The following is a 17,192-nucleotide window of genomic DNA, read 5'->3' on the forward strand; positions in this document are numbered from 1 at the left end:
GTTTTTTTTTGTTTCCTTATAAAGAGACAAAATGGAGTATTTTGTGCTTGGTGATGTTTTAAAGCTGCCCTAGGCAACTTCAGCATTGCGCGAACTCATTTGATAATTGTTTGAAAGTAACATTGGTTTTATTTAAATTCTGTGCATTGCAGCTTTAATTTTAGTGTGGAAACATTCTAGTAAAACATTTTCAAGGTTTTATTTCAAAATATATAATTAGTAACACAATATTTAAATGGTCTGTTCGCGTCTTGTTTTTGATCTGTACATGAAAAACAATCAGTTTCATTGTATTCATTTATGTTCATGTTAAAACTGTAAACTTCCAAACAACGTGGGCAGCGTGGCGGGTTTGGGGTGAGGCTTGTAGCCGATGCGTTCGTTGATGAGTTCCGTCCTCGACGCTGCCGTGGAGGAAGAGGCAGACGCTGAGGCTCCGCCCCCAATTATGTCAACACCGATTACAGAGGAACCGCCCACTCCCCCTCCTGACTCTGCCTCCTCTCGCTGGCGCTTCCTGGCCTGCCAGATCAATAATATTACATTAGTATAAATTTGTGAAGAAGAAGAAGAAGTGAGAATCACCCACCTCTCGATTATTGTATGACATGGGGAAGGATGACGATTAATTACCAAATCAATATTCTGACCAAATACTTTGAAGTGTTTCTAAAAATACTGTTCTATCAGTGACTGAATATTGATTAGATTAAAAAAACGTATGCACCTCAAGCTCCTTCTTAATGCTCTCAAACTCTTCGATATCGTCAATCTTGAGCTCCAGGCGAGTCGGTTTCCTCCTCAACATCTTCTCACAACTTCTGCAGACACAAGACCCATAAGGTCACACACACACTGAACATTGCTTTTTTTATTATTATTTTGACGTTTGTTCTTTGACTTCTTTCAGTTTCTACATCTGATATATTCAAAGAAAGTAATGAATATTAAAAAAAACAAGCAGCTTCTGTTTTTGTGCTATTATCCTGCTACGCATCATCTTTAATTTTTTATTTAATGCTGTGAATTTGATTTGATTGATCTATTGGCTGATGCCAATGGTGCGTTCAAGGGATTTTCAGTCGTTGACTCCTGAAGCACTTGAACGCACCATCATCATTAACATTTACTAGGCAGTAAATGTAATCACGTGAACAGTAATTGAGCTGAACAGTAATACAGACACTGACTTATAAAACAAAAATAATTGTTTTACTACTAATACAATTATGTGAATTTTATTTGTAAAATACATTTAGCAACAGAAGTTAAGCTAAGCTATCCGGCTAACCTCCATCTAGAGCAAAAAAGCTGTAAAGTAAACCGGAAACGCACTGTCGCACCCCCTGACTCTTTATCGTAAAAACATTCTAACGTTGTGACGGAGTCGTGATGCATTTACCTGACAGGTGTGCAGCAATATTCCCGTGTTTTCACCTTTCTTCTCTTCTTCGACAGCTACAGTTATAGTAACCGGAAATGCAACCTCTAGCCCGGAAGTAGAAGCACTCGTTGTATACGTTCCGGGTCACGGTGCTGTGCTGAGAGACGCTGCGACTTCGTTTGTCTGCAGGTAAAAAAATAAGTTAATTAAAATAAAAAGAATAAGAAGGTTCTCGCTTTAACTTCACCAAATAATCATTTCCTGTTACGTACTTGCTCTAGTGTGTCCGTGTGTTTGTAGCGCTAGAGAAAGACGCTGTTTGAATGCTAATGCTAACATTATGCTGCCCGTTTCTTTGGTTCACGTGAATTTAGTTCACATCAGCGAACACGTTTGTGTATACTTGGAGTGTGGCCGTGATCTGAGTGTTAGATGTTGTATAAATTCACTGGGACTTTATTTTTTAAACGAATCTTACCATTATCTGTGTTCTGGAGGCAGGAGAAACCTTTGATTTAATCGATGCACCACATTTGTTCTATGAAAAAACATAGTCTTTGTAGTGATCCACAATTAAACAGCCTTGTATGAAGTACCTTAAAGGTGATACTTGAGTTAAAGTACAAGTATCTTACCAGAAAATGACTTTGGTAGAAGTTGAAGTCACTCTTTATAATATACTTAAGTGAAAGTCTTAAAGTATTTTTCTTATAGTAGTTTATGTACCAAAGTTTTAGAAGTAAAAGTATTATAAAAGTGAGGATTAAGGATTGAGCCATGATAGCTCAGTGGTAGGAGGAGTTGTCTTTCAACTGGAAGTGGGATATTTTGTGGGTGGCATTTCTGTCACATTAGCCAATTATTAGTTAGACCAGCGGTGTAAAACTCATTTTTGTTCAGGGGCCACATATAGCACAATTTGATCTCAAGTGGGCCGGACCAGTAAAAATAGTAAAATGATAGCATAATAACCTGTGACCAACAAGAACTCCTTTGTTTTTTCTCCTTTGTTTTACATTTAATGAAGGATATTTTTACAAAACATGAAATTTCTTGAGAAATATAAGTACAATTTCAACAATATCATGCCTAAATTTACTATATTTACTTATCTATAAAGGCACAAACATTTAGTCACAGGTATCTGGAAGTGAAAAATATTGCATTTGACATTACGTTTAGATTGTAATCGTAGTGTAAAATTTTAACAAATTCATCCTGTGGGCTGGATTGGACCCTCTGGCGGGCCGGTTCTGGCCCCGGGCCGTATGTTTGACACCCCTGTGTTAGACCAACACAAATGGCACAAATGGTCACTGTTACTATAGGTTTTGTCATGTTATAGCTTATTTTCAAGGCCCATAGCAGTAGGACCCAAATCAACCTCAATCTGTTTGTGCTTGTTGTATAGAGTCAAAACCTCCATCTGTCTCTTTTTTCCATCTGATCATCAGTGGTGGAATTTTCCCAGCAGCCTTTTGTGTCCTAAGTGGTAGCTGTCAAAATGTCCGACGACGAGGACGGGCCTCCGATCGTGAAGAGGAGCCGCGTTTACTATGGAAGCCTGGAAGAGAAAGAGCGCGAGCGCCTGGTCAGAGGGGGCAGCATGTCATCAAGAAGTAGCGCGGTGAAGGCGGGGATCGATGCAGGGAACATCAACATATCCTCAGGTGAGTGCCATGTTGTAAACAATGTTAGGTCTGTCAATGTGTCACATGAAACTCATTTTTCACATGACGCTGTTCAGGAGAGACTATGGAGATGGAGGAGCGGGTCAACGAGCATCAGCACGAGGCGCTTGCTGCGTTTGAGCGGCGGCGGCGAGCACGACAAATCACAGTCTCCACTGACGACGCCGAGGTCAAAGCGGGCCTCCGCGCCCTTGGCGAACCAATCACATTGTTCGGAGAGGGACCAGCTGATCGTCGAGAGAGGTGGGGAAGGACTCATTTTCCTGTGTCTGTCTTTCCTGTACTTTCACCCCCCCCAGATTAAAAGCTTCTACTTCCTGTGTCTGCATTTCAGGCTGCGAAGTGTCCTCTCTGTGGTCGGTCCAGATGCTCTGAAAAAGTCCAGGAAAGACGAAGAACGAGCCAAGAGGTCACAGGAAGAGGTCGGGACACACAGAACTACATACAAATACACATAAGTCAACACGTATGCACATACACTTCTTAGGTACCCACAAATAAACTGTAGTTTTTTCTTTGACTAATTGCAGTGCCAGCAGACATGGTACCACGAAGGCCCAGCCTCCCTGAAGGAAGCTCGCCTCTGGTTGGCCAAATACTCTCTGCCACGGTGAGTCATCAACTAATGACAGTTGTCTTTGGGGGCGGAGCTTTCAGTCAGCTTCATGTTCCCAATGATGATGAAAACAGAGTAATCTCTGTGTTTAAATATCAGAGAGATCCGATTGGTTGTGACTCAGTTGTGATTGGTTCATCAGGGCAGTGGAGCGTCTGGACGCTGCACGTGCTCAGAAGGAGGTTGCCGAGGCAACCAAGGCGATGCGGCAACAAGAACAGCACAAGACCCTTAGGGTGAGACGATGTTTGTTTTAAATGATAAAAAATATGTTCTGATCAATAATTTCATCAATAATCAATAACCATCTTCTTCCTCAGAATCTGAACAACTTCTGCAGTCAGATCGGAGATGACCGACCAATCAGCTTCTGCCACTTCAGCCCTGACTCCAAAATGCTGGCCACAGCTTCCTGGTATGGGACTCAGTCCACTGCTATATTAGTGTAATATTGGAAAGCTTATGCTAATGCTAACACCCTTCTTCCTCACAGGAGTGGTCTGTGTAAGCTGTGGTCCGTCCCCGACTGCAGTCTGATCCGTACACTCAGAGGTGGGCGGAGTTTTACTTAATGTGTCATTATTATAACTCGGGAATGATCATATCAATGCGTTCAATATGTTTATGATAACCTTTTTATTTATGGTTTTGAACATTTATTGTCTGTTAATGTAAAGAATGATGACTCCATCCTCTGTCTCGTCAGGACACAACACCAACGTCGGTGCCATCGTCTTCCGTCCTCAGGCTGGAGTCTCTCTGGACCACTCGGACGTTTGCCTGGCGTCGTGTGCAACTGATGGGTCAGTGAAACTGTGGAACCTGGAGAGGTGAGAAAGGAAGGGATGGGGACAAGGAGGAGGAGCTTCTGTCTTTATATGGTCATTAATTGCTGTGTCTCTGGTTACCATAGTGACGAGCCAGTGGCTGACATTGAGGGTCACGATGAGCGCGTGTCGCGGGTAACCTGGCATCCATCTGGAAGGTTCCTGGGAACGACCTGGTGAGCTGGTGTCACACAGTCATCGTCACTGTCTGTGTACTAATACTCAACCTGAGTATTTACATGCAGTGTGTGTGCGTGTGTGTGTGTGTGTGTGCGTGTGTGTGTGCGCGCAGTTATGATAAATCGTGGCGTCTGTGGGACCTCGAGGTTCAGGAGGAAATTCTCCATCAGGAAGGTCACAGCAAAGGAGTCCACGACCTGCACTTCCACCCAGACGGTTCACTGACAGCTACTGGGTAAAGTACTGACTGTACTGTGTTGTACTATACTGTTACAACTGTTACATGCTACTGCACTGTTCTGCAATGTTCTAGACTGCACTATAAACTGAACAAGACTCTCTTCTGTATGGGTTAGACTACTCTGTACTAGACAGTACTTAATTTTATCACACTGTTCTATACTACATTACACTGCACTACATCAGAATAGACTGTAGTATACTACTCTACAACACACTGCACTACTGTGCTAGACTACACTATACTAGATGGTACTGTACATCACTACACTGTTCTACTTCATTTTCAAATGGTGGGAGTCCAGTATACTATAGAATGTTCTACACTGTGCGAGACTGTATTATAATTGGCATCTTGTGTTGTCCAATCAGAGGCCTGGATGCGTTTGCTCGTGTTTGGGATCTTCGAACTGGACGCTGTGTCGTTTTCCTTGAGGGACATTTGAAGGAGATTTACAGCGTGAACTTCTCTCCCAACGGGTCAGTCAAAACACTCGACAGCTCATCAGAGATTTACACGTTTTATTTGTTTCAATCGGAGTCATGTATGGTTAATTGTTTTTCCTCTCAGGTATCACTTGGCAACAGGAAGTGGTGACAACACCTGTAAGGTTTGGGACTTGAGAAACAGGAGGTGTCTGTACACAATTCCCGCCCACCAGAACCTGGTGTCTGCTGTCCGCTTTCAACGTAAAGAAGAAAAAAATCAATTAAAAATACCTTCTTTCTTTTTAATGAATCCAGTATTTAACTCTAAATACCCGTTTGTTTGTAGCCACTGACGGTCATTTCCTGTTGACCGGGGCTTACGACAACATGGCCAAAATCTGGACTCACCCTGGGTGGACGCCTCTGAAGACTCTCGCTGGACACGAGGGGAAGGTATGAAAGCTGCACTCACGGATTTGTCCATTTAGGACAGATTGTGCACATTAATAACATCACGATTTTGTCTTCAGGTGATGGGCGTCGACGTGTCGCCCGACGGGAAACTGATTGCAACCAGTTCATACGACCGAACCTTCAAACTGTGGCTGTCTGAGTGATGTGGTCGTGGTGTCAGCGCAGACAGAAGATGCAGCTCTGCTTTTTTTCTTTTCTTTTTAAGTAAAATAAAAGTTTACATTTTATAACTTTCCGTAAAATTATTCTTTCATTTTCTTAAAAACTCAACTTTGCGCCATGAACAAAAACGGAGATGCAAGAAAATAAACAAGTTTACAAAAATGTTACCGAAAACATGCTAAAATAGTTTGAACTAGGTTCTGTGTAAAATGAACATGTAAACACCAGGACACAAAACTCATGGTCAGTGCAGTGGTTAGCACTCTTGCCTTTGCAGCAAGATCCAGGTTAACAACCCAGTTGGAACAAAGGCCTTTCTGCATGTTCTCCCTGTGTGTGCGTGCATGCGTTCTCTGGTTTCCTCCCACAGACTGCAGGAGGACGCCCTAAATTGAGTCTCTGTGGCCCTGTGATGCTGCCTTGCCCTAGGTCAGCAGGGATTGGCACCAGTACGGCCCTCATGTGGAGGTTAAAGTGTGAAATGACGTCTTGAAACACCACAGACGTCAAACAACAATTTATTAGAAAACAAAACTGCGCGTGTCACAGCAGTGCACTCTTGGTGTACGACAGTAGACACAGTGATTGGTCGAATGAGGCTCGTAGCTCCGCCCAGCCTGCCTCCAGCCGGGTCGACAGGCAGTGCAATGTTTCCATGGCGATAGGGTCCTGTGACAGCGAGCGGAGGTGCAGCTGAAAAAAACAAACAAATCATTAATGATCGACAACATGAACGACACATGACACTCTGCTGATCTCTCATTGGCTGACCTTCAGGAACAGCGCCAGGTAACCGTGAGCCAGGTCAAAGTCCCGCCCACTCGACAACATGCTGTCAATCATGAGAATGAAGGCCATGAGGAGGCTGCTGTCGCTGCCTTCTGACACCAGACCGCTGAGCTCCATGGAGACTGCTGACGGCCCACAATCCTTCAGGAGCTGCAGAGGGTGTTCAACTGCAGCAAGAAAAGAGCGAGTGAGAGAGCGATCCACTGACAGCTATCAATACATCATGGGTATTTTCATATGAATTCATCTGTTACCATGACGAGGTATGAATTTCAGATTCAGACTCACATGACCCAGAGTCCATCGCTGTCTCCAGGGCGGTCGCAAACTTTGTCTTCTGAGACATTGAACCCCAGCTCAGCACCTTCGACTGTAACACGACAACATGACATAAATCACACTGCACACTGTCTCACAGTGACATCAGTCAAGTCCTGTAGTTGTACCTGTGTTTCCTGTTCGTCTGCTGCGGCCAATGTGAACTGCGGCGTGAGACCAGGAATTGTGGGCAGGAAAAAGGGAGCTGCGGTCGGAGCCACAGGGGGCGCTGCCGGTTTGTTCCTTTTCTACACACAGGAAGAAAACAGTGTCAAGTTGATGATGTCGTCACACGTCATTGACGGTGCACTTGCACGTAAGATGTCATGTGATACCTTAATGATGTCAAGGTGAAGCAGACTTTTCCATCGAGACTCTGGCAGCAGTGACAGAGTCACCAGCTCCGCCCCCAACTGGTCGGCTGATTTAAATGTATCGTCCGTCTCCTCCGATGTCATTTCCTGTTCTTGTTCGTCCGCCGTGACTCCTGGGAGTGTCTCTTCAACTGGTTGGTAGTCAGCCGGGAGGGGGCGGAGCCCCACGGGCCCACATAGGCTCTTATTGGTCCTGAGGGAAGAGAACATCGGGGTCAGCTGATCAGTGACGTCATTAATACGTAAACAAGGTGAGAAAATCCTGAGACGAGATTGGTTCAGACCAGAGGTAAAGACCCAGACTGTCAACGTGAGCCGTCGCTAGAAAGTCTCCAGTCGGGGACATGGACACGCCCACTGGCGCCATGGCAACCAGGAAACAGTCAACCAGGCTGAAGAGAGAAGAAATACAAATGATCAAATGTTCACGGATGATTGTAAGTTAATCAACAGTGGATTGTTCCATCCTCACCAGCCTGAGGGGAGGTCCCACGTACGAATGGTACAGTCCATTGCCACGGTGATCAGCCAGCGACCATCAGGGCTGAACGTCTGAGGACGAAGCACCAGTGTCAACCATTACAATAAGCACAAGACTTAGCATCTATTAGCATCACAAGCTTTCTCCAACCCACCATGTCGTTAATGTTGCCATGGTGACCTGCAAACTTCCTAATGAGTCGTCTCGTCTCTATGTCGAACACCTGCAGCGTGAAGTCATCCAGGGCTAATGCTAACATCCCGCTAGCATCAGGAAACAGGAGACAAAAGGTTAGCCATCTATATTCAATGTAATCAGCCATCTGTAATAATATAATATAATAATGATATAATATATCATCAATGATATAATAATGATGATTTTACCTGTCTCTGTGTAGCATCATGTTAGCCGGCGCCGCATTTAGCTTCAGCTCCACTTCCTGTTTCTTGGTCTTGAAGCGCCAGAACTTGAGCAGCGAATCGGAGCCGGCGGTGATGGTCAGCTGGTTCAGCGTATCCGTGGCAACACCTCGCACCACGCCACTGTGAGCTGGAGCAGGAGGACAGGGTTAGCGATGGACACACAGAAAGGACCAATCGCAGAGGAGCAGGTGAGCATACCTTTTTCATCGTCACCATAGCAACCACGGTGCAGACCAGACTGTAGGTTATAGACGTCGACACGTCCGCATGACGAGCCAATCACGGTGAAGTTACCACAGGAAGTGATGGCGACTGCCTGGAAACAGGACGTGAGTAACAGCATGTTAAAAGTTTGATTTTAGTCAGACCAGAATATGCTTTTTTTTTTTAAATGTCATGTAAACATGTTAGTCTGACTAAAATTGAGCGAGTCTTAGTCGGACTAACATGCCTGGATAATGTGATTCATAGTCCGATTACTTCTGCACATGCACCAAAATGTCCTCCGCGGAAGTAGGAGACAACGTATAAACTGCAGTACTGTTGACCGAAAATCATATGGCAGGAGCGACTTTTCAGCCTAATTTCAATTTCAAAACTGATTCAATATGCACTAGCTTATAGAGAGATACAGTGCCACCTACGGAGGCTAATAAATAAATGTTTTCCTTTGCATGTATACTCAAACTAAACTGTGCATGTAAACGTAATGAAAGTGATGCAATCAGAGCAACAACAAACAAGTAACGCCGTAATGCGTCGTTACCGTGGCAACTGTGTCCCTGCGAGAGGACGGTGGCAGCAGGTGATGAGCTCCCATGGTGCACCTCTGGTAGTTCCATGTTGAAGCTGCAAGGCGACCACGATGGCACGCAACGATGCTGTCCCAGTCTGACTGACGGGCAGTAGCTGTCAATCAAAAGGCAGGGTGAGAGAGAGTGTCAATCACACACACAGGGAGAGAGAGAGAGAGAGGGAGAGAGAAATAAGACAGAACCCACCAGAGGAAAACGAGGTGATTGCAGGGAGACGTAATGCATTGTATGTAAGACCCTTCTTCTTCTTCTTCTCCTTCTTCTTATTGATGGACCCTACAACAAACAAACAAACACACACACATTCAGACCTGTGTGTTTTTTTCACATCTTTTCTGATTGGATGAGAGAAAATGAGCTGTTAAAGCTGCTGTCAGTAATGGTTTTTTTTGGCTTTTCTTTTAACAGCCAACTTTATTTAATAACTAGCTATGACTGTGTGAGTGAACTGACCGTGACCCAGGTTCTTATTGAAACGCTCATGGACAGTGGAGAAAGACTGTAACGTCCCATCTTGACCTGTAGGGGGCAGACACACAGACACAAAGACACAAAGTGACAAAAATTTTAATTCAATCAGATAAAAATTCACAGTCAGGAGTTAATGATGACATCACTTTTTGTTTACCTGCGCTGAGGATGTTTTTTCCGTCATTGCCATGGTGATGGATGGTTGTGGGCGGGGCACTGTGACCTTGACGACTGCGAAGCAATCTGGCTCCGTCCCCCTCCTGGTCAAAAATCCACACCTGGGAAAAAAAAAAAAACAGAAACCAGTTAATAAACAAAAACACTCTCGAGGATGAAGACATGAGGTAAATCTGTTTGTTTTACCTTGATGGTATTGTCGGCTCCATTCGTGACCATCAGTGGCTCTCCCTGCAGGAAGGTCGCTGCGGCAACAGCCGTGCTGTGGGCGTGTCTCTGCTGAGTGACCAGCTGACGGTTTTCGAGGTTCCAGAATGCAATGTGGCCTTGAGGACTTCCAGACGCGACGATGGGAGGACCGTCTGATGGAGCGAGGGGGGGAGAGAGAGAGTGAGGTTTGTACAGTGACTGTAGGATTAAATAATCCAGGATTATTAAACCATCTACAGGTTAGCTGATCAGACACTGAACCACTTTCTTGGACCAGAGACCACCACCTGTACCTGTTCTGAAAGCGAGCGAGGTGATTGGTCCCCAGTCTTGCGTGAAGCTCATCAGTGTCTCGTCCATGCGGATATTGTGAATGATGATGCGGCCCGTTGCCGTGCCGACACCGACAACATCCACTGCTGGACTCTGGGAAATTTAGTTTTCATTAACAAAATAGAAAACAAAGAAAAATCTAAATCGTAGAAGCAACTTTTTTTCTTCTCATGATTATTCATATTGTGACTCACCTGTTGCAGAACAGTTACCCCTGCTGACCAACCAGGAAACGTGTACAACAACTTGCTGAGGACAAAAATAAAAACAACAATCAGCTCTGTGTGTGTTAGGTCTGCAAAGACAAGTCAACAGAAGGAACCAACACCACACACCCCCTCCCCTCACCTGGTCTTGATGTTCCACAGCTGCAGTGCACCCTGGGAACTTCCCAACAGTATCTTATTCAGGTATGTACTCGGGTGCATCATGGCCGTCACGTCAAAGGTGTTTGGGTCAAACTGTAGATGCAGGTATTCGTCTGAGGGGAGGAAAGAGCAAGGCATGATGGGTAACAGGACAGGTACAAGGAGCTATCTCAGAAACAAGTTTAAAAGTGTGGCTACTTCCTGTTATCACTAAAGAAGAAACTATGATCCCTAATGTGTATTTATTTTATAAAAAGTACAAATAAAATGAAATGTAACATCACTCTTTTAGTGCCATTCTTCATAAAACAGGATTTATTAAATAAAAAAGCCTTAGGATGTTGTACTGTTCACTCTTGATACCTTATATGTCATGCTGTAGCCACACGTCGCACATTGAACAGAACAAATTGGGTTTCTGCTACGGATTAAGTGGAAACAGCAGGTGAGTGTAACTGTGGCCCCGCCCCCCTTTACTCACCTCCACCCTGCACGTCCCACACGATGACTTCACCGCCACAGTCAGCAGAGATCAGGTGATCGCCCAGTGGAAGCAGCAGACGCACTTCCCATTTGTGACCCTCGTATCGCATCACAACCTGTAAAGATAGTTTTTCTTTTGGTGAGTAAGCAATAAAGAATAATCATTCTTTAACACTAACAACAACGTTAACTAACAACAAGAATTGTTCAGCCAAACATTTATCGTGAACCTCTTTGTTTCGGGCAAAGGCGCTGACGACTTTTCCGGCTGCCGCGAACACCAACATCCTGTCTGCAGCCACATAGGTGATGTCATCAGGCAGGCTGTTACCTAGGCAACGACAAGACAGCACAGGAACCGGTCAGAGAATAGAGAACTGTCAGTGGCAGCAACTTCAGTGGATTTTAAAGGGTTTTTATACTCACTGACGGCAACGATCCCCAACCTGTTGACCTGTAAATCAAGCAATACACTCAATCAATACGTGTCATGTTAAACTGTTTCACTTTAATGTTAGACATACTTTTCCAACAGGAAACTGAAGACTGTGTCACTTTGTGAAGTGCTCATTCCCTCACACCAAAGTCCATAGAGAACATGAGTATTTCTACGTCACAGCTCACAGGATTCACTGATGCGTCCATCGGTAGTTGATTTCCAGTTCAATGTTTAAAATCTTCCAATGAGACACTCTTTCATTCAGAGCCACACAGTTGCCACACGAGGCAGCAGTAGACGAGCAGCTCCTGACTCCACTGTGAGATAAATACAGTGATTTTGTCTGTGGAGTTTGGTGCAGGAGAGTGAGCCGTTAACAAAGTGACACACAACCTCGAATAGAATCTATTAGGTGAGTTTTTCTGGGTCTTTGGCTGGTTGTTGACATAGGGGGCGCTCGCAACACAGTCTACACCGACTACACACGCGTTAAAAATAAATCCTGAATTATCCCTTTAACGCGTATGGCAGCCATGCATGGACAAACCACGTAAACAATGTATGTATAACCACGTGGGTTAAAGGTGTGTTAAGTTTCTTACGTTGTACGTGTGAAGACATTTACCGACCGCCGTCACCAGGTAGAACTCCCGGTGCTTCTGGTGGAAACGGAGCGCGTGCGGCACGTGGTTGGAATAAAGACCCAGAACCCGAAACCCGGAGAACAGCGAGCTGCCGCCGCCCGCGAGACTCCCGCCACCCGGCATGTCCGGTAAGATCAGACGAGTTTACCGGAGAAAACACACAATATCGGGAATAACGTAGGACGAAAACACACGGGGCCAACTCTGATTCAAGAGGGCGAGGTAAACTGAGTCCGAGGGGAAACAAGCAGCCACGACTAAGTAGTTCCGCCTTGAGAAAAAGTTGTTCCCTTTTCCCGATTGATTTTAGCGCCGCTTTTGTCATTGAATAAAAATACAAATTATTTTTTTATAATATACATTTAATGTAAATATGATTTAAAATAAAAATGTATTTGCTGGCCAATCACAACACAGTCCACGTTCTGGGGGTGTGATTTTGGTCTGAAACAGCGCGGCTGACGAGAGCGTCAGTGAGGAGATATTTTGATCGGCTCGTTTGGAGCGACTGGGAGGTTTTTAACCATGAAAACAAGTTAATATATGTAAGTAGACCTCCATAACTAACATATATGTGCTATACCAGCATACGATGTCACCTTTAAGCTTCAAATGTTTTGAAATAAAAACTTAAAATTGGACACGACAGGTAAAAGACAAAACAAATGTGCAACAGTTTCACATGATACTTTATTTCTGCTGACTCATTTACAGAATAACACACTGGATAATTTGAGTTTTCAAATTTTCAAAAAGCTCAAGTGCAGTTTCAAATTTTTGACAAAATTATATCGTTTATTTTGTAAAATCAGTGCTTTCCTTTGATAGGAATATGAATGTGAACAATCACAAATAATTTAATCTAAAGCTACATTTATTTAATTTTTTTTACAACTTTATACAAATAAACTGAACGACCAATGAGCTGTCCAATGACCAATCAGTATTTAAACACAAGCACAGGTCATGCTGGGACAGGAAGTGACTTGGCTTTACTTTTGTGACATGTCGTTGTTGGCAGGAAGTGACACAAACTGCTGAGACATGGGGGGGCTGTTACTATAGCAACAGATGGAGTCAATCAGGGGTGGCAGAGCTTTATGGCTGCCATGGTGTCACTTGGCAGTTGTTAGTGAAATTTCCACTAGACACTTCCTGTCGACCAGCTGACTCTGTTGAAGGTCACGCCTCGTCTCCATAGCAACACTTTTAGCTGAGCCTCCCATCCAGCAGCAGCAGTCTCAGCACAGTCCTCGCCGCCGCTAGCAGAGCTCCATGCAGTGCATACTGCGTCACTAGCGCCCCGAAGCCTCGGTAATAGCCAGCCACGCCCTCCCTGCGGCGGATGGAGTGGAGGCATTCGGAGAAGCCTTCGTATTGCGTGTTGACCGGCATGACCAGTGGACTGTTACCGTTTCCAACGGCAACCACGCCGTCTGTGGCATCAATGATGGTGCGTGTGCCCTGCAGGCTGAGGCGGTGCAGCGCCGTCTCTAGGGGAAACACGAGCACGTCCGCCACAAGAGCGCCTGCCCACGCTGCAGCAAGCTCAGGGAAGTAGTTGTCCAGTGGGTTGGACGGCTCCGTCCACTGCTTCTTCGTGCGCTGGTGCAGCCAGAGCACCAGTCGCTGCACGCAGGACATGACGACGTAGCGCAGGATGGCGTGCAGCGCAGCAGGAACCAGCAGAGCGCTGAGAGGGAGCAGACGCCGACTGTGGGGAGCACCTACACCCAACAGTCGAGCCACACCTTCACGGATGCAGTCGAGCAGACCGGACGATGATTCATCACGCACAATTTCGCTCTGAGGACAAAAGAGAGGCGCCATTTAGTAACATTCTGGAGCTTTAATAACATCACATGATGTGTGAACTAAAACAAAGCTAGACAACTGTAATAGAAATTAAATTAGTTTTTTTGATCAATAATCAATCGTCAGTGGTAACCTGGACTGTCTCGATGAGGCTGGCACAGTAAAACGGAAGCGCAACCACAGCTGTTAACCTGAGAGTGAGAGAGAAAAACATATTTACCAACTGATAATGATTGATCACCTGATAAAAAGAAAAAGTGACTGACCCTTTAAGTAGGAAATGTCCAGCTAGCTGTTTCATGGTCCATCTGTGTGGAAGATCCCTGAAGACAGAAAACATAAGGCGACAGTATTACTACCACAGTACTACTACGACTATTACAGTAATATTTTGGTACACCATGTAAATTCTGCAGTAGTTTGTTACCGTGGTAACGGTGTGAACTCGCTGATGATGCCTTCGGCGCCCAGTGTAATGCCGTGAACGATGAACGTGCTGGTCATCCCCTTCCACAGACACTTCACACCCTGAACAGACCATCAGTTCTCAGTATTGATTATTGATAACTCATCACTTAACTAATATTCACAGTGACCTCACAAATTACTTACGAACTACCAATTTTCTCACCTGAGCCTTGGTTAAGGCGTACATGACGGAGACGGTGCTGAACGGAGTCAGGTGGTAACAGCGGGCATGGTAGTTCACCTGTGTCACATAGGTAAAGTGTCAATACTAGTTAAAACGCCACAAAGTCCACAACCACAGAGACGAGATGATGAACCAACCTGACACTGTCTGCGGAAGACAATACACGGGTGAGAGAGGACGTTCTCTGTGAACAGACTGAAAACACACACAAACAGTTCCCATCAGTATTTTTATTGTGAAAATTATGACATTGACAAATCATAATACTGACAGCTTTAGGAACAAAGACAGTGATCTACCTGACGAGTCCGATTCCAAAGCCGGCAAATCGATTCATCTGCTCTGTAACATCAAAGAAAAACATGTTTGAAATACTAGAGAAATTCACAAACCTGAATCATCAAATGATATATAATTAGGATTTTTGATGAAAAAAAAACCCTGAATAATATTTTAACTATACTTCATTAAAACATATATTTATGACTTGAAAACTATAAAATAAACTTGGTTAAATTAATGTAAAAAACCTCAAAACTCACTAGTTTACAGTTAGCCTGTTAGTCTGTATGTGACAAAGAAACGATTCTATGCGATAAAAACATTAACAGTGAGTTAATGAGATCCCAGGAATGACAAAAAAAGGCTATTTAGCACAAATATACATATATATACACAGTGATTTATTTATTTACGGCTCTTGTCTGACACTTGTAAAAATGTAATATCTGCGATTTTAAAAAAACACACCAAAATGTAAGGTTAAGAGTGATCACAATAATATCGTGTATCGCAATTGTTTGTCATGAAAATCGTGACATTACATTTTCATATGTCTAATGACAACGTAAAGGTTAATAAGCCTGGGTGTGCCTGCTAAATAACAATTAGCATGCTAAATACAAAACAGACTTAAGACTGCTACATAACAATTACCCTTCAAATAAAAAACAAATACCCTGAAAAATATAATACAAATATTTAGCCTACTAGTAAGGATAATGATAGTAATAGGTCGCTAATTAAACATATTTATAGACAGTTAACCAGTGGTTAACCAGTGGTAGAGAGTTAGCCTACAGGCTAACCTCTATCATCACTGCGCCTATTAGCCATGTAGCTAACGCTTCCCGCACCGACCTACCGCCAGGTGGTACGCCGGGCTGCGGGGCGTCCCAGCCGCCTGCGACTCCGCGACCTCCGTGCTCTCCCAGTTGCTCGTCATGCTGCGGTGTCCGCTCTCCGGTGTGCAAGTTGCGGCTGCCGGGGATGTCCGGCGGCGTGGTGACCCAGTGCTGCTGCAGCTCCGTTGGGGCTCCGGCGCTCCTCAGCGGGTAGCTGGCTCCGTACAGCGGATCATCGCGGCCCCGGTAACCGAGCCCATCGAAGCTGTCCGGCCGCCTGGAGGCCATCACAGCACCAGCAGCGGGAGAAGCCTGACCGGGAGCCGGTTAACGTATGTAGACACAATTACGTCCCGATAAGGAGACGAGAGGAGTGGAATCCGAAGGATTTGACCTGACACACACATCCAACTGTCACCTGCAAACAGGAAGTTGTAATACGTAAGTTCCGGTAGACACGGAAACATAAATACAGCGGTATTAATTTACATTTGTCTCATTTATCTGTAAATATAAATCCTTAATACTTGTAAATTTAAATGTAACCAATTATTATTGTAGTGTAGTACCTGTTCAATGTCCCCTTGCATTTCTTATCCAAACAATGTCAAAGTGTTTCCTGCACACACTGGTGCCAAGTTTGAAACCTGTCAACACACATGTGAGTGAAACAGAGACATTTCCTGCTTTTATTATCCTGAGAAAGTAAAAGTGAACACTGCACACACACCGGTGTGTTCTTTCAACAAAGAGCATTCAAGTGTGTTGCTGCTGTAATCTGAACATAGATCAAAGGAAGATGAGGGTGACATCTGTTCCAACTCATTTCTCCATGTGAGACAGAACAGAAGTGACACATCGGTCACATTTATCATCTGAACACTGCCAAAGATGCCACCCAAGCCTTTACGGGACCCTAAGCAGAATCTACATTTTGGGGGCCTCTCCCCTCCCACCTTGGAGTCACCTGTGCTTGACTATTATTGGTACAAATAAAAAATTATGGTTTGCTAGTGGCTTAGTATTAATTTGCACTTTCATTCAAAGTGAAACACTGAGTGTGGTGATAATGAACATCACACTATTTATATCAGTCATTCATCTTCTATCACTTTATCCTTCACAGGTTTGCTGGTGCCAGTCACAGCTGACACAGGGTGAAAGGCAGGGACACAAACAACCGTCCACTCTCACACTCACTGTCAATTTAGAGTGTCCAATTTGCCTAATCCTCAAAACTGCATGTTTTTGGACTGTGGGAGGAACCCAGA

General features: G+C 44.5%; 4 protein-coding genes across 5 annotated transcripts; 1 reads left to right on the plus strand and 3 right to left on the minus strand.

The window, feature by feature from the left end:
* Positions 1-183: 183 nt before the first annotated feature.
* On the minus strand, positions 184-1,505 carry cdc26 (cell division cycle 26 homolog). Of its 2 annotated transcripts, none has more exons than XM_058617088.1 (3): positions 1,403-1,505; positions 728-821; positions 184-522 (listed from the first exon to the last, which is right to left on the minus strand). In XM_058617088.1, the coding sequence occupies exons 2-3, from the start codon at positions 806-808 to the stop codon at positions 310-312; spliced, it is 294 nt and encodes a 97-aa protein (XP_058473071.1). In that variant the 5' UTR covers positions 809-821; positions 1,403-1,505; the 3' UTR covers positions 184-309. The 2 variants fall into 2 exon arrangements, with proteins under 2 accessions (XP_058473071.1, XP_058473073.1); XM_058617090.1 differs by having other exon boundaries at positions 728-818; positions 1,403-1,484.
* On the plus strand, positions 1,497-6,076 carry prpf4 (PRP4 pre-mRNA processing factor 4 homolog (yeast)). Its single transcript, XM_058617079.1, has 15 exons — positions 1,497-1,573; positions 2,839-3,054; positions 3,132-3,318; positions 3,410-3,497; positions 3,606-3,685; positions 3,834-3,927; positions 4,012-4,106; positions 4,185-4,243; positions 4,398-4,521; positions 4,605-4,694; positions 4,811-4,933; positions 5,311-5,418; positions 5,510-5,628; positions 5,714-5,820; positions 5,898-6,076. The coding sequence occupies exons 2-15, from the start codon at positions 2,889-2,891 to the stop codon at positions 5,982-5,984; spliced, it is 1,527 nt and encodes a 508-aa protein (XP_058473062.1). The 5' UTR covers positions 1,497-1,573; positions 2,839-2,888; the 3' UTR covers positions 5,985-6,076.
* Positions 6,077-6,505: 429 nt separating this feature from the next.
* wdr36 (WD repeat domain 36) lies at positions 6,506-12,566 on the minus strand. The gene is made up of 22 exons (XM_058617075.1): positions 12,289-12,566; positions 11,674-11,701; positions 11,478-11,578; positions 11,246-11,363; positions 10,745-10,877; positions 10,591-10,645; positions 10,357-10,489; positions 10,040-10,215; positions 9,834-9,954; positions 9,659-9,724; positions 9,392-9,481; positions 9,157-9,299; positions 8,589-8,706; positions 8,352-8,517; positions 8,120-8,228; positions 7,957-8,036; positions 7,769-7,876; positions 7,446-7,677; positions 7,239-7,358; positions 7,081-7,162; positions 6,775-6,959; positions 6,506-6,696 (listed from the first exon to the last, which is right to left on the minus strand). The coding sequence occupies exons 1-22, from the start codon at positions 12,451-12,453 to the stop codon at positions 6,547-6,549; spliced, it is 2,679 nt and encodes an 892-aa protein (XP_058473058.1). The 5' UTR covers positions 12,454-12,566; the 3' UTR covers positions 6,506-6,546.
* Positions 12,567-13,001: 435 nt separating this feature from the next.
* Positions 13,002-16,209, minus strand: slc25a46 (solute carrier family 25 member 46). The gene is made up of 8 exons (XM_058617080.1): positions 15,942-16,209; positions 15,097-15,139; positions 14,935-14,992; positions 14,777-14,854; positions 14,573-14,673; positions 14,412-14,468; positions 14,279-14,336; positions 13,002-14,136 (listed from the first exon to the last, which is right to left on the minus strand). Exons 1-8 carry the CDS (start codon positions 16,207-16,209, stop codon positions 13,540-13,542), a joined length of 1,260 nt encoding a protein of 419 aa, XP_058473063.1. The 3' UTR covers positions 13,002-13,539.
* Between the last annotated feature and the right edge of the window lie 983 nt (positions 16,210-17,192).

This window comes from Solea solea, chromosome 19 (genome assembly GCF_958295425.1).
Source record: "Solea solea chromosome 19, fSolSol10.1, whole genome shotgun sequence".
NCBI lineage: Eukaryota > Metazoa > Chordata > Actinopteri > Pleuronectiformes > Soleidae > Solea > Solea solea.

Coding starts and splice junctions, on each gene's coding strand:
- slc25a46 (XM_058617080.1), bottom strand. CDS start 16,209: ATGGCCTCCAGGCGGCCGGACAGCTTCGATGGGCTCGGTTACCGGGGC. Junction 14,993..15,096: donor TTTGGAATCGGACTCGTCAG/GTAGATCACTGT, acceptor GTGTGTTTTCAG/TCTGTTCACAGAGAACGTCC. Junction 14,137..14,278: donor GCCTCATCGAGACAGTCCAG/GTTACCACTGAC, acceptor TTTTGTCCTCAG/AGCGAAATTGTGCGTGATGA.
- prpf4 (XM_058617079.1), top strand. CDS start 2,889: ATGTCCGACGACGAGGACGGGCCTCCGATCGTGAAGAGGAGCCGCGTT. Junction 3,319..3,409: donor CCAGCTGATCGTCGAGAGAG/GTGGGGAAGGAC, acceptor TCTGCATTTCAG/GCTGCGAAGTGTCCTCTCTG. Junction 3,498..3,605: donor CCAAGAGGTCACAGGAAGAG/GTCGGGACACAC, acceptor GACTAATTGCAG/TGCCAGCAGACATGGTACCA.
- cdc26 (XM_058617088.1), bottom strand. CDS start 808: ATGTTGAGGAGGAAACCGACTCGCCTGGAGCTCAAGATTGACGATATC. Junction 523..727: donor GCATTAAGAAGGAGCTTGAG/GTGCATACGTTT, acceptor TTGATCTGGCAG/GCCAGGAAGCGCCAGCGAGA.
- wdr36 (XM_058617075.1), bottom strand. CDS start 12,453: ATGCCGGGTGGCGGGAGTCTCGCGGGCGGCGGCAGCTCGCTGTTCTCC. Junction 11,364..11,477: donor CCTTTGCCCGAAACAAAGAG/GTTCACGATAAA, acceptor CTATCTTTACAG/GTTGTGATGCGATACGAGGG. Junction 8,229..8,351: donor ATGATGCTACACAGAGACAG/GTAAAATCATCA, acceptor TCCTGATGCTAG/CGGGATGTTAGCATTAGCCC.